General features: G+C 38.2%; 1 protein-coding gene and 1 pseudogene across 1 annotated transcript; one reads left to right on the top strand and one right to left on the bottom strand.

Moving 5' to 3' along the window:
* The first annotated feature begins 2,285 nt into the window (after window positions 1–2,285).
* On the top strand, window positions 2,286–3,887 carry PGK2 (phosphoglycerate kinase 2). Its single transcript, XM_040983516.1, has one exon. The coding sequence runs from the start codon at window positions 2,393–2,395 to the stop codon at window positions 3,644–3,646; it is 1,254 nt and encodes a 417-aa protein (XP_040839450.1). The 5' UTR covers window positions 2,286–2,392; the 3' UTR covers window positions 3,647–3,887.
* Window positions 3,888–9,705: 5,818 nt separating this feature from the next.
* LOC121158415 lies at window positions 9,706–11,457 on the bottom strand (annotated as a pseudogene).
* Between the last annotated feature and the right edge of the window lie 4,518 nt (window positions 11,458–15,975).

Raw genomic sequence — 15,975 nt, 5'->3', positions numbered from 1 at the left:
ATCTCACTTCATGCTTCCTGGCTCTAGATCATTTCAGCTCCAGCCATTGCAGCTATTTGGGGAGTGAACCGATGGATGGAAGATGTCTGTGTTTCCTCTCTGTAATTCTGCCTATCCAATAAAAGTAAACAAAGCTTGGGGGATAAAAAACGACCTTGTCCAAAATGTATTGGGCTTTCTTTCTCTCTCCTGCACACACACACACACACACACACACACACACACACACACACACACACACACACATTAAGATAGATATATACATAGATAGATAGATAGATAGATAGATAGATAGATAGATAGATAATAGGTATTTTCTGTAATGCTTCCTCAAAAAAAAAGTTTTTGCAGTATCAGCTCTCCCATTTTTATTTTGAGTCAATTTTTGTTTATTTGAGAGCTCATTTTATACATGAAAATTGTATATTCATTGTATATGTCAGAATTTTGTGTATGTGATAATTTTCATCTTCTTATATATCAAGTTTGGCCTCATTATTTGTTGAAAGGGTATGTTCTTATCATCTTTGTATTAAGAAAAAGCAATTGGTTTTATGTAAGGAAACTAATATTTTCTGTTCTATGCCACTGATACACACACACACACACATATATATATACCACATACATTGTTTGTGTGCTAATTTTTTTCATCTGTGGTTTCTGATTTTTCATTGTAGAAGTATTTCACTTCTTAGCTGCCTTTACTTACGTACATTTTAATTTTTGCAGCTATTATGAATGAGATTGTTTTCTTGATATTCCTTTCACTAGGATCATTTCCAGGAATTGAAATGCTATGGCTTCGTTTGTTCGTTTTTGTGTCTATTTGCATGTTGGATTTGCATTGAATATTTTAACAATGTTAAAGGGTTTTTGTCAGTTTAAGTTTTTATGCATAAAATATGAATATCGTGGCTGCATTCCTTCTACTCTCAGTATTCTGGATATGGCAGTCTCCAGTACACCATCACTATACATTCCCTTAAATGAGCCACAAAACAAAATCAATGAGCATAAAGTTAAAACGACAACAAAATGACAACAGCAACAACAACAAAAATACAGCACCACGGAGTCGAAAAAGCATGCCACTGAATACCAATGCATGGGTGATGAAAAGAAAACCTCTTAAGTAAAATCATTTTACCTTTTGAGTGAAATGATGCCACTGTGAGATCCATGAGCCAGCAATGAATTTGAAAAAAGAAGAGTCACCATTCGGAATAAATAAAAATTAAATTTAAAAAAAATCAAAACACACAGGATGCAGCAAAAATAGTACGGAAAGGGTTAGTGAACTTAAAATGTGCATGATGGCTTTCTTATATTAGAAAGAACAGATGCTCAGTGAGAATTTCAATCTTAATATTTTTAGGTACTACAAATGTGTTCCCTGAAGTGACTTCACAATTTTACTTTACTACCAAAAATGTATGTTTTCAAATGTTTCTAAGTCCTTGTCAAAAATATTCTTGTCAAATCCATATGCCAGCTATAGATACACTTGCTTTTTCAAAAATAAAATAATTCATTTTAAATTCCTGTAGATAAGTTAATCTTCATGGAAACGATACCCCTTTTCAATGCAGTCTCTATGTTAGGGAGTAAATAAAGAGGTGCAGAACAAAAGGTCAGGGGTTTTTCATCACCCTCATTTTCCACCCGTTTTACTGATAACTCACTGCTATGATCTCTATGGGATTCTCCTGCAGAAAGCACAAACATTTTTTATGGTAGTCTGACAGTTAAAGAAATGGGCAATGAAAATATGGCTCTCTTCACTAAAAAATATATATTCTAAAGTAAAAAGCTAAAACTGGGATATGCCCCTTATCAGGGGGAAAGCCCCTCAGAACCAGACTGCACTGCCTTGAATACGCCAAGTTAGACCCATTATGTCAGGTTCCTTCTTTTACTGAGCACCGCAGAGCCTTTCACATATCAATATAATTACTACATTATTATTATGGATGGCAGTATGCCAGTTGGTGTTTTGCTTGTAGGTTACTATTTGGGTTTGTTTGCCTTTCAGGAGTAATTGCCAGAATTCTTAAAAGAAAAGAATAAGCAGAGGACTAAGATTTCAAAGTCTTTTCCTCATCAGTTTCTAATGCCAGGACCTAACTCCACTACTTCCCATTCACTCACAGTTTGAATCCACACCCAGCAACACGGTCCAAATCCAGATTGGCAGGACCGTTGACCAATCACAGAGCTAGATTTCATTCTGCTGCGTAACAATGGCTGCCACGTTAGAGACTTCCCGCCCAGAAGCAACAAGGCAAAGCAAAAGGCATTAAGAATCAGCACCTACACAGCTTCCCGGCAGCAGTATTGGGTCTTCACCATCGAGATCCGGGAGTCATCTTAACGCCTCTGTGTAATCAAGATGAATCTTTCTAAGAAGCTGACTTTGGACAAAGTTGATGTTAAAGGAAAGCGGGTCATCATGAGAGTAGACTACAATGTGCCCATGAAGAACAAACAGATTACAAGCAACCAGAGAATCAAGGCTTCCATCCCCAGCATCAAATACTGCCTGGATAACGGAGCCAAGGCAGTAATCCTTATGAGTCACCTGGGCCGGCCTGATGGCATCCCAATGCCTGAAAAATATTCTTTAGAACCAGTTGCTAATGAGCTCAAATCCTTGCTGGGCAAGGATGTTATGTTCCTGAAGGACTGTGTAGGCTCTGAAGTGGAGAAAGCCTGCGCCAACCCAGCTCCCGGGTCAGTCATCCTCCTGGAGAACCTGCGCTTTCACGTGGAGGAAGAAGGGAAGGGCCAAGATGCCTCTGGGAAGAAGCTGAAAGCTGAAGCGCATGAAATAGAAGCCTTTCGAGCATCGCTCTCCAAGCTGGGTGATGTTTATGTCAACGATGCTTTTGGCACTGCGCATCGGGCTCACAGTTCCATGGTGGGAGTAAACCTACCCCAAAAGGCGTCTGGGTTTCTGATGAAGAAAGAGCTAGAGTATTTTGCTAAAGCCTTGGAAAATCCAGAGAGACCTTTTCTGGCTATACTTGGTGGAGCTAAAGTGGCAGATAAGATACAACTCATCAAAAACATGCTAGACAAGGTCAACGAAATGATTATTGGTGGCGGAATGGCTTTCACCTTCCTGAAGGTACTCCACAACATGGAAATTGGCGCTTCTTTGTTTGATGAAGAGGGATCCAAGATTGTCAATGATATCATGGCCAAAGCAGACAAAAATGGTGTAAAGATTACATTTCCCGTCGACTTTGTCACTGCTGACAAGTTTGATGAGAAAGCTAATGTGGGAAAAGCTACTGTGCAATCTGGTATACCTTCTGGTTGGATGGCTTTGGACTGTGGTCCAGAGAGCAATAAGAAATTTGCACAAATTGTAGCACAAGCAAAGTTAATTGTTTGGAATGGACCAGTAGGGGTATTTGAGTGGGACTCCTTTGCTAATGGAACCAAAGCTCTCATGGATGAAATTGTCAAAGCCACTTCCAAGGGCTGCATTACTGTTATAGGAGGTGGAGATACGGCTACTTGCTGTGCCAAATGGAACACTGAAGATAAAGTCAGCCATGTGAGTACTGGAGGTGGTGCCAGTCTGGAGCTTCTGGAAGGTAAAATCCTTCCTGGAGTGGAGGCCCTCACCAACTTATAGTTAACACAATATCCCTACCTCTTGTTTCCTGTCTTTAGCCTGGACATTAACTTACTGCCTTTACAGCTCAACTTTTGTTAAGATCTATCCATGTGGTTGGCCATCAGGAATTCTTTACGTCACACAACGATGCATTTTGCTTCTGTTATACACTCCTCTACTCTCTTCAAAATCTCATGGAACTTCACCATTGTGCTCTGTAGGGAGGATGTATTCTTAAGTTGCCTATTAAAAACAGTTAACTGAGCTAACAATGTCTCTTTCAGTTTATTCCAGCTTGTTGCTTATCTGTTTGAAACATGGAAATAAGACAAAAGCCAAGTTGTCAGGTTGAGACAGGTTACAGACCGTTAAGAAATAACAGTAAATGCAGGAAAATAGCTACATATACAAACACATGGGCAACAATGAAGCTCTGCTAGGATGTAATCTATTACTAATGAAAAAACAGATATCAAATGATATATATTAAACCAAAGAAATGTTATAAAGGAAAAATACTAAGCCCAAAGAAGGAATTATGTCTGTACTGTAGACACAAATGTGAGACCACAAATATCCCATGCTTCCTACTATATCCATGAATACCCAATGGTAAGAAATAAGTAGGCTAACTGAAATAAAAATCCCACCATAAAATTTTAAGTCATGCTGGATAAGAACTTCAGGATCTCGGTGACCTGGGAGTGAAAATACATTTTTGGTTAAATTTTTTTTCTATGGGAGCAATATGTTTATTATTTGCATTTTTTTTGGTCCCTCTTTTGCCAAATTTCTGTTTCCATAACTTACATGGAATCTTTTGAAACAGATGGAGAGATGGGTCACAGTGGGTCACTTGGCAGGCTTCCTAAGCTGCTCTTTGTTAGTAAAGTTTTCAGAAACCTCAGATGCCTTCATGTATCATCCAACAAAAAAACCTATGAAAGCTAAGTTTCTCAAGAACCACATTTGCCATTCTATTGAACTGCATATAAAAGAATCTTATCCAAAAATCTCCTTGATATGTACTTCATAACCTCCTGGCTCCTGCTTTTGCTTAATTGGCTTCTTTCCTGGGCATTTTCTTTTAACCTTTTCAGGATAAGTGGCACAGTGTCATCTGTAAAAGGAAGTAAGTAGCAACTATAATCTTTGCTAAGATTTCTCATTCTTTTGAGTGAGTGGTCCACATGGGAGATCTTTAAGAATGTGCTAAGTTGTTTGTAGTACCAATTTTTTTTTTCAATTCTGAAAGAAGTCACTTTCAACGTTTGTTAGCCGATTGTGCAATGCCTCCCAGAAAAACAAAACACTATCATGCACATGTTTGAGTGCAACTGCTCAGCTTTGTGGCAATGCTCATTTTTGTTGTAGCATTTCATGTAAACAGAATATCACAGCCTAAATATGGTGCTGTCCTATATCCTTCAAAGCACTTGCCTTGCAGCTTTAGTTTCCATAGGAATATAGCCTGTCAACAATACCACAGGTGACTATTTTTCTAAATGCTTTACTAAATGTTTTTCTAACCTTCCAGGCTTTCATATTTCTCCCATCAGAGCCCTAATTTGATGGTGCATTTTCGGGACATTTTAAGGGAGCCCCGACTACAAGAAGCAGTTTCTAATAGTAATTAGTTTACGGACTTTACAGATCTCCTTTTGCTGTTCTTCCCCACAAGGAATTATCTGGCCCTTAAAAAAAAAAAAATCTGAATCTTAAGGTTGGGAAACTTTGGGCTAAACTGAACCACAACAATAAAGACTTAAGTATTCATCTCCATCAAGAGCAAAACTCCCTTCTCAGGTAACATTCCAAGAGGATGCAGTTATGTAAGCATCTCTTAGGGTCATCTAAGGACGCACTGTTGTAAAGTGGTTCTTTCAGCTTCTGTACTTGGCATCTGTCTCTAGAGGCAGAAGACTAATTCACACTCGATCAATTTCCAGCTCACTATATAGGGAAAGAAGAATCCTGGTGGGCATTCTATCTGCAATAAGGATCACATGAGAGGTCACACCCTTTCAATTTTACTTGCATTTCCTGGGCCTGAACTTAGTAATACCATCACAATTCACTGTTAGGAAATCCTGACAATGTATCACTGACTGACATATTACTGACTGGTATGAGCTAAAAACATTAAAGGATAAATAATAAGGGCCCAGCGCAGTAGCCTAGTGGCTAAAGACATCTCCTTGACTACACCAGAATCTCATATGGATGATGGTTTTAATCCGAGCAGCCTTACTTCCCATCCATCTCCCTGCTTGTGGAAAAGCAGTTGAGGACAGCCCAAAGCCTTGCCCTGCATCTATGTGGGAGACCCAGTAAAAGCTCCTGGCTCCTGGCTCCTGGCTTCGGATTGACTCAGCTCTGGCTCTTGCAGCAGCTTGGGGAGTGAATCAATGGATGGAAGATCTTCCTTTCTGAATCTCTCCTCCCCTCTGCATATCTGACTTCCCAAAGAAGATAAATAAATCTTTAAAAATAGAAAGGATAAATAATAAAAGGTGGCCCTAAGACATCAAAACAAAGAGCCAATAAAAATTTCAAACATATTAGAAGAAGTATGCCATTGTAGATGATTTATCCTGAAAGAAGTTTAGAAAAGGAAAAAACTTGATGAAATAAAGTATAGTAAGAAGCAAAGTGATGATATGAGCTGGGCCATGGACTGGTCATAAAAAAGGGCATTCTACCATTGCTGTTACATACTACCAAATGGCATTATGCAGAGGAAATCAAATAAAGGTTCAGAGAAAAGATCTAGTGTCTCAGATTAGAATATGGGAGAGTGAGGAGAATGTAAAGCAGACCCAGAATAGAAGAAGATGTCCAGAAGTATATATGCATGCACGTACCTCAGCACAAGGCTATCACTAAAATGCATATATGTGTATGTATGCATATGTGTACATATTTACAGGTAATATTTCATGCAGTTTTAATGGTTTGAAATTACATATTGTAATTGCATGAATTTAAAATCATTAGCTTTTTATGTTAAGTTTTCCTTTAAAAATTATAACTGAGACATTACAAGAGTGTTATTATTTTGAGGTTTTGGATGGATCTCACAGTGTGGGATTATTTGTTTTGTCCACGGTTGCAATTTGAGTTACTTCATTCATGTCTTCAATGGTGCATAGCATTAATTTTCTATTTCGATAGATGTATCTGTAATGAGACATCTGATTTCAAACAGCACTATCTAGTAAAGATTTTATTAAGCGCACTTTAAAAAGATTTTTAAAGAAGCACAAATCATCACCTTGCGTGCACTGGGATCACATACAGGCACCCGCTTGTGTCCCAACTGTTCCACTTCCTGTCCAGCTCCCCCATTGTGGCCTGGGAAAGCTAGAGAGAATGGTCCAAAGCTTTGGGCTCCTGCACCCTCGTGGGAGACCTGGAAGAAACTCCTGGCTCCTGGCTTTGGATCAGGTCAGCTCTGACTGTTGTGGCCACTTTTGGAATGAATCAGCAGATAAAAGATCATTCTGTCTCTCATTCTTTCTCTGTAAATCTGTCTTTCCAATGAAAATAAATACATAGTTTTTAGAAAGATAAAAATGGATGCTATTATTCATGGCTTTATATTTGTCTTTACTTTTAGATATTTCAAATCTTAACTTTTGGAAATTTCATCAATAAGTAAAATAGTTTATGTTCCCTAAGTAATGTGCAATAATGAAAGGTATGGAAACATAAGGATATCTGATTAAAAATATGTTAAATATTTTTAAAATCATGAAAAGATAAATAACTTAGAAAACAGATTAATGGATAGCTAGCTAGCTAGATAGATAGAATGTTTTAATTTGCACTTGTTACTTCAGAGCTCAGCAGACCCATTTAGGGTCCATTTCTTTTTCTATGACCTGGAAACTTTTCTCCAGAGGGTAAGTAGGCTTACTGCAGATGGATTTTTTTTCCTCTCTCAAGTACTTTTCTCTAGTTTTACCTAGATTTCCAGTTCTTTCCTTTTTTCCCAGAAAAGACCTCTCCTTTTCCTCCTATTGTAATTTAATCAGAAGACTCAAAATATTCTCTTTCAATTAGTAAGCTAATATTCAGTTTTAATGACAGCTGGGTGTTGTTATATTATTTTAGTTTTAACTTTATTGTATTTTCTTAAATCATTTTGAATATTATCATTTTTCATTGAGTTAGAGAATGTTGTTTTTATGTGTCTCTGTGTGTTGCTATTCTTTAGAGCAGTTTTAGGTATACAATGAATCAAGCAGAAAGTACAAGTTCTATTTATTCCCACCACACCACACCCCTACATAAAGAAGCTCCCGACTTGTGTATTTAGATGATGACACTGACAGTGGTTATTTATAAAGCTGAATTGGCATTTATCATATTCGTTATTGCTTTCTATTATCTTGGTTATTCCATTTTTGAATGTTCCTTCTTTATAATTTTGTGCTTTTTAAATGAGGATTTTCTATGATTCCACATCCTCCTTTATTGATATATCAATTATTTTCTTTTTAATGTTTTTGTGGTTTGCCATCAAGAATTTTGTGCATGCTTAAAGTTAGTCAAGATTATACTTTAAATAAAAGAACATCCCTAATCCCTCCCTTTATTCTTGATATCATTGGTTTCTTTATTATTATTATTATTATTATTATTATTATTATTATTATTTCTGTTATATGAAGAAACTCCAAAATGGTTGTGGAAAATATAATTACATATAAGGTTATTTTTGATGCATATTGCCCTTAAGATGGAACCAGACACATTTGTCCAAAATTAAAGTGTAAGTGCACCTTGGCTTAGATATACACAAGGTCAGAATCATCAATATCACTGTCTCCCCTCTCTTTTCTCTCACTGGAGGGCCTTCAGGGGAAAATTCACATAGAACTGTCATCTACTCTGATAACAATGCCTTTTGGACACCTTTAAAATAACCTGCCTGAGATTATTTTACAGTTAACTTTTAAAAATAAATGAAATAGTAAATAGTAAATAGTGACAAAGTAATGTGCAATACACAGACCAGGTATGGTCTGACCTTCATTACTAAGTGACACAGTTGTATATGTTTACTTGCATATGCTGTACTTTTTAAAGTTTCTTGAAACTTTATTCAATAAATTATTCCCCAAATGGTTTAAATAGAGTTACATATATTATCTCTAGCTGTATGTGTTTTCATATAAAGATTACATACTAACCATTTCTATTTCCTGTTTCCTCTCTCTTGTTCAACTTTTAACCAAATTGAACAGAGAAACACCCTGAACACTATTTCAAAAATGTTTGTCTAATAATAGACAGCATTCTCTTACGGCCGGAAACTATGTAACTATGCTGATTGCTGCCTTTTCCTTATGACTCAACCGCAATGTTTGAGTCCCTGGTTTTAAATTCACGTAAAAACTTCTTTTAATCAGAGTAACCTGACGAGGTGAGTCAGAGCAGAATCATCATTTCCAATAACCATACCATGGCTATTTCCCAATTTCAAAAAGAACTCAGCTTAGCAGTAATACACTTTAAAACTGGCAGAGGGGTGGAGCCTGACATTGAAGAGCCTAATAGCAACACTCTGATATTCACTGAGGGGGTGGAGTGGGAAGAGGACGTGTTTGTCTCATGCCTCATAGATTTTCTGGCGGTCCAATGGAAAGAGAAAATTAATTTGGTCCCCAGAAAGGTAGACGGCACTATAGGAGGACAATTGATGGGATATCATTTGTATGAGAACAATTGAGTAGATATGCAAAACAAAGATATTTTTAGACAAGGGTGTAGAAACAATTAATGGGTTCCGTAGACATGCTTAATACCTCCTCCCTTAGCCTCTGTGATCCTCCATCAATAAAAGCCTGATGCAACTACTAAACTTTGGCTATTGATCATCAGTCAATAGTCCATGTGTGTTACTACTGGCTCCATGCACTCAGTCCATTTCTGTAGAACAGCGAGTACCATGCAGCGACAGAAAGCTGCAAGGATTTTGTGTGTGGGTCGGGGGAGGGATGGACTCCTGTCTTTTCTCTAGGGACTAAATCAAAGCTAAGCAGTTGTCTAAACCGGTTGAAGCTTAGACTTCAGAATAAGTAGTCATCTTCCAGGTTATCATCATCACAAGAACAAGCAATTTCTAATAAACTGAGGAAAGAAAGAGTGTGTGCCATAACTTCAGATTTCTTCTTGGTCTCCATGAGCATGTACCTTTACAGGCATCTGCTGCTGCTGGCCCTACCCTAACATACTTAGAGACCACTGTGTCTTCAGGAAGCTCTGTTGCAACTCTTTTGCCAACTAACTTTATCCCAATTGCAAGTTTTTCTCATTACTAGTATCATTAAGTTTTCTCATTAGTAGTATCATAAAGGTGATCTTTGGTTAACTTAATATTTCTGTCTATACATAGCTAGACATTTTGGCTATCAGGAGCTTACACTCAGAGCAATGAATGAGTCTCTGAAAGTTACACCAATCTTCCTCTACTGTTGTTCTCCAGAGGTGGGGGCAATCCATGCTAGAGTTCATGCTACTGTTTGGGATGGAAGATGTTAAAGTCACTACTGAGAGCCCTGAGATGCCTCAATGGGCATTCTCCATTGTCTCCAAAGCCAACAAAACTGAGGGCCAAGCTTCCATTCTCCAAAGTGTCAAGATTCTGAATTATCAGGAACCGTTTGTATTTAAATTCCTGCCACAATTGTCTCCTATTTGCATTGTCAAGTCTTCAGATAGACTGTTCTCATAGTGTGCTGGGTCATCTCATTGATAATTTGTAATAAATTAGAGATCAGATCCATCGTGGCCGCTTGCATGGGACTCTGGCTTCTCTAGAATGGGCAATTCTCTTTTCAAGGTTGTTTGTCTTCTGAGATTTTATCTATTATCAAATTCCTGGCTGCTGCCACTTATTTCTCTGTTCCTGAGGTTTTTGTAAGTCTTAATAGTAGTCAGTGTCTCCTCTGATTTTACAGTTAGTTTTAGCATCAGAGTTATTACAGATAGAATGAATTGCCTTGCCACCTCTTTTTTTTAATATTTATTTTATTTTTATTGGAAAGGCAGATATACAGAGAGGAGAGACAGAGAGGAAGATCTTCCGTCCGATGATTCACTCCCCCAAGTGAGCGCAAAGGCTGATGCTATGCCAATCCGAAACCAGGAGACTCTTCCAGGTCTCCCACGCGGGTTCAGGGTCCCAAAGCCTTGGGCCATGCTCGACTGCTTTCCCAGGCCACAGGCAGGGAGCTGGAAGGGAAGCAGGGCTGCCAGGATTAGAGCCGGCACCCATATGGGATCCTGGGCGTGCAAGACAAGGACCTTAACCACTTGCGCCATCGCACCGGGCCCATCACCTCTTATTATGAGTCTGTTCACAGGTCATTGGAGAATTGAAAGCTGTTCATGCACTGGGGTGTTCAGCGCCAGGGTCTGGTGCATTGCTGCTATGGCCTTCACAGCTTAACAGTAAAACCACTGATAAGCATCTGTTGTTCATCACCTGTAGCTTCTGTGTCCACATCAACCCAATGGTTTATTTCTACACTTGTTTAATATTAGCTCCGTGCTGGTCAATGATGAGCTTCACAGCCTCCTGGGGAATCTGCAACTTTAGCTCAATGTCATTCCCTGCAGTCAATGTTAGCAGTGATTCTCTACTTTCTCTGTGGATGTGGTATAGGATACAGGATACAGGCAACTGTTGCACTGGCTGGGATGTCAAGGCCCAGGACTGTTTTATGAATAGTCGATAGGTTTGTGCAGGAAGTTTCTCCAGTAGGCTTTTTTGTTGTACTCTTACATCTTGTCCTTACCACAGTTTCTGGTGTGGTCATTTCCTCTTCCTGGAAGCACCTTGTCTTTGTGTCCCTGGCATTGTGTTCTCCTGGGTTTCTTCCTTCTACTTGGGCTGCTGTATGAGTCTTGAGTTAATACTTCCTGCTAACTTTTCTAAACTGTGAAACCTGGAGTGTCCCAGGGATCAATCCTTTGTCTTCTGCTATGTGCTTTTATAACTGACAACACAATAGGCATTTTTACAAAAGCCCAATCACAAACACATGAGTAACACAATTATATTACAACCTTGTGAAGTCATTGGCCACAGGAATGATTTGGCTCCTGAATAATCTTACGTGACCACCCTAAGTTTTGTTATCCTTCCCTGATAGAAACATCATTATAGGGTTTATAACTGTAATCAATCCCCTCAAGAGTTCATAGGCTTATGTATATGAGAAAAATTAGCAAATATTACTGTTTCATTATAAATATAGAAGTACCTCAATATTCATGGGGTATTAATTCCAAGATTCCACAATTATCCAACTGAGGTTTCTGAAGTCTCTAAGGTGGTATAGTGTTTGTATTTAACCTATACTCATTCTCTTATGTATATTTTTATATTTTTAATTACTTCATATTTTATGATGTAGTTCCATAGGCTCTAGCATTCCCCCTTCCAACTGATTTTCTCCATGTTAATACTCTATTAGGCAACTTAGATGACAGTGTTCATATGAACAGTTTGATATCGTTACACAGGAGGTTAAGCTACCACCTGCAACATTGTCACATTTTTTTCAGTGTTCTGGTTTGAGTCTCAGCTAACCCAGTTCTGATGAAATCTGTTGAAAATGTGCCTGGGAAAGCAGCAGGCCCTTGTATACCCTTGTTGGAGACCCAAATGGGGTATCTTGCTCCTTGCTTTAGCCAAACCTGGACTGGACTTTTGTGGCCATTAGAAAACTGAGCTAGCACATGGAAACTCACTGTGTCTCTCTCTGTTCTTTTTCTCCTCTCTTCCTCCCCTACCCCATCACCCTTACTTTGAAATGCATATATATATTTGTAAAATATTATATATATACATATATATGTATTATATATATATTTCAAGTCCTAAATGTTATATATATATATATATATATATATACATTTCAAATTCTATACATTTTTGTTACATTACTTAATAATCAGGGAAATATCTGCACATTATCAGCAGAGATCAACTTTTTTCAAATGTTTTTGATTCTTCAGAAACCCTGTGGAGCACTACCTAAACTATATACCATAGATGAAGTAGGTTACTTTTGAGGTGACAAGGAATGTGCTGATTTTTCATCATTCCTTCCAAATGGTGAAAGAGGGCCATGTGAGTTCCAGAATACCTTGTTAGTCCTTACTTTTACAGAGCAGTACTTAGTTACTTCACTTATTCTTTAAACATGTTCATCACTCGGTACACTCATTCATATCATACATAATTTAACATGCTTGATTTATCAAAGGTGAAAAAATAATGTTCCATATAACTGCAAAATTTTTACTGCTGCGGCTGATGCAGTGGTTCAATAGCTAATCTCCCCTCCCACAACACTGGGATCTCATCTGAGCACAAATTTCAGGCCCAGTTTTTCCATTTCCCTTCCAGCTCCCTGCTTGAGGCCTGGGAAAACAGCAAAGAATGACCCTATATTGTGTGAGAGACCCAGAAGTTTCTGGTTCCTAGCTTCAGACCAGCTCAACTCTGGCTGTTGTACCCATTTGGGGAGTGAACCAGTGGATGGAAGATCTTTATCTTTCCTTCTCTCTGCAAATCTGACTCTCAATAAACAAACAAATATATAAATCTTGATTTAAAAAAAGGAAAGAAACTTTAGTGTTTAGTTCCTGATCTGAACCTTCTGCAGATTAGAGCTTTGCAGCCTAAAAGAAAAGCAGAAGCCAGGGTCAGCATCATGGCCATATGACTGTGCAGTCACGTACCGTCCCATTCCAACAGTCCAAAATGTGAATGTTCTATCCTTACTTTCTTGGAAGCATTAATAATTATGATTATGAGATCCACCATTTTCATTTTCCACTGAAAAGATCTTCCCACAATTAAAGATGCATTTATTTTATTGGAAAGGCAGATTTACTGAGAGATGGAAAGACAGAGATAAGCATCTTTCCACTGTTTCATTCCATAAGTTGCCGCACTAGCTGGAACTGAGCTGATCTGAAACCAGGAACCAGAAGTTTCTTCCCTATTTCCCATGCTGATGCAGGGTCCCAAGGGTTTGGGTCATCCTCTGCTGCTTACATAGGCCACTCACAGGGAATTGGAAGGGAAGTGGAGCAGTCAGGACACAAACGTGCCCACATGAGATCCTGGTGCACGGAAAACAAGGATTTAGCCACTGAGCTGTCGTGCCAGGCCAATCCTCCAACAATTAACATGCCAGTCTTGTTAAAGGCTTCTCCACTGAGTCTGGAGTTTTAGAAACTTAGACAAATCTGCAATTGTTCCACTGGAATGTCCTCGGTTTTATTAACTCTTTTGATACTCTGCTTTATTCATTTGAATGGCAGAAAGATGGAAGGATGGAGATGCAGAGAGAGATAGAGAGCAGTATCCCATCCAATCATCCACCATGGCAGTCAAGGCTGGGCCAAACATAAGGAAGGAGAGAGGAGCTCTATGTGGCTCTTCCAGGTAGGTTACGGTACACAAGTGCCTTAGCTATCTTCCCAGTCACATTGATTGGGAGCGGAATTGCAAGTGGAGCAATAGGGATTCAATCGGTACTCTGTTATGGAATCTGGCATCACAGGGGTCTTCTTAACACACTACCAGAACAGAGGATGTCTCTCTTTAGAAAATACAAAAACCCAAAAGATTAGATACCACATGTTTGCCTTGATTTAACCTGTAATTTTTTGTTTGGTTGTTTGTTATTTTTTGAACCTGTCATTGATACTGTCTCAACCCAGATGTTTCGAAGAAGGGAACTTGCATTATTTTTAACATATTGTTTACCCAATACTATGTCAATTAATTCCATAATGTTGTATATTGATACTGAGGCCTTGTTGGGGCTTTTAACTGACCGGATCTTTACTCTGTTAGACCTATCTTCAGACCATAGAAGGTCTCCCCAAGAGGCCACTGGACTTATCTGGACAATAAGACGCTGAACGTTATGCTAGGCATGTGTTTGCAAGCAATGAATCTCAACTGAACTTGAACTATGGTTATGCAACAAGGTGGAGGAATCCACCATGGGGGGAGGGGTATGGTAGGGGTGGGGGGAATCCCCAGCGCCTATAAAACTGTACTACATAATACAATGTAAGCAACAATAAAAAAAAATAAAAATAAAAAAAAAAATAAAGACTATTATTTCCAAAAAAAAAAAAAAAAAAAAGAAAATACAAAAACCCTACAGTCTCTGAAGAATTTAGGTTTTCAGAATGTTAAAAGGGGGCACGGGACAATCGCCTACCCTCCACCTAAAAGCTTCATTCAGAAACAAAGATGTACCAAAATATGGCCTCTGAATATATAATTGCTTAAATTCTCAGGAATAAAAACAAATTTTTGCCCTCATTGTGCTTCCATTGGTACTGTAAACAAGAGTGAACGTATGATCATTTGCTACCTTTCCCAAAAATGAAGGAAGGAAAGATTAAAGAAAGTGTGATGACCCTCAGTATCTATCTGGTAAATTACTCTAATATTTCAGGATGATATTTTCCACAAGATTTTCACATCTATTTAGCAGTACAAAGAACGGGTTGTTGATGTAAAATAGTCTGTCAAAATTCAGGCAAAAAGGCTAATTCATAAGGTTTTTCTTCTAAAAGAAAATGGTAATAAAAAGTGAATGTATTGTTTGTGATTGATTAAAAGGTAGTATTTTAATTTAAAAAAAGGAAGAGTGATGTTAAAACTTTTTTAAGATAAAGCAGCTATATTGGGTGAAAGAACTCATCGCTTGGTTCAGTCTTGTATTTATGAAATCTTGGAATTATTTCTGCAGTGTGATTCTTTAAAATGGGTGATTTTTTTGATCAATTTGTATCAGTGGAACTCCAGGTTTCAGCTTCTGACTTCAGCCTGGTCCAGCCCCAGCCACCGCAGCCCATGAGGAGTGAACTACAAAAGGAAAGATTGCTCTCTCTCTCTCTCTCTCTCTCTCTCTGACTTCCTTTTCCTATCCCTCTGCCACTCAGTTCTTTTTGTAAACTCATTTGTGCAACATAAATTAGTTTAAATGTTACCATTATGATTAAGAAAATTGATATAGGCCAGAAAACTTGATATAGCCTAGAAAATCTTAACTTTCCTCTGCCCCATTTATACATTCAAATGAACGAATCATATTTTGAGGCCATTTTGCTCTATATGTACCCTTGTTTTATCCTGTAATATTGTCAGAATTCTTTGTTTACATGTCTGTATTCCACAGCTCTTGCAAAACACAGTCTACACCTTACACAACAATCTAATCCTTCACTTAGAACAGTATTGGAGCAAGTACCCAGCTACTGATTTATTGGTTTACGATGTGTCTGTGTTTTAAACT

Source organism: Ochotona curzoniae, unplaced genomic scaffold (assembly GCF_017591425.1).
Source record: "Ochotona curzoniae isolate NIBS_2020 unplaced genomic scaffold, NIBS_Ocur_1.0 contig_3819, whole genome shotgun sequence".
Classification (NCBI taxonomy): domain Eukaryota; kingdom Metazoa; phylum Chordata; class Mammalia; order Lagomorpha; family Ochotonidae; genus Ochotona; species Ochotona curzoniae.
Note: the sequence above shows the minus strand (reverse complement) of the source record. Positions and strands in the feature narration are given on the sequence as shown.

What these genes read in the sequence shown, in the direction of transcription:
- PGK2 (XM_040983516.1), top strand. Translation starts at nt 2,393, where the DNA reads ATGAATCTTTCTAAGAAGCTGACTTTGGACAAAGTTGATGTTAAAGGA.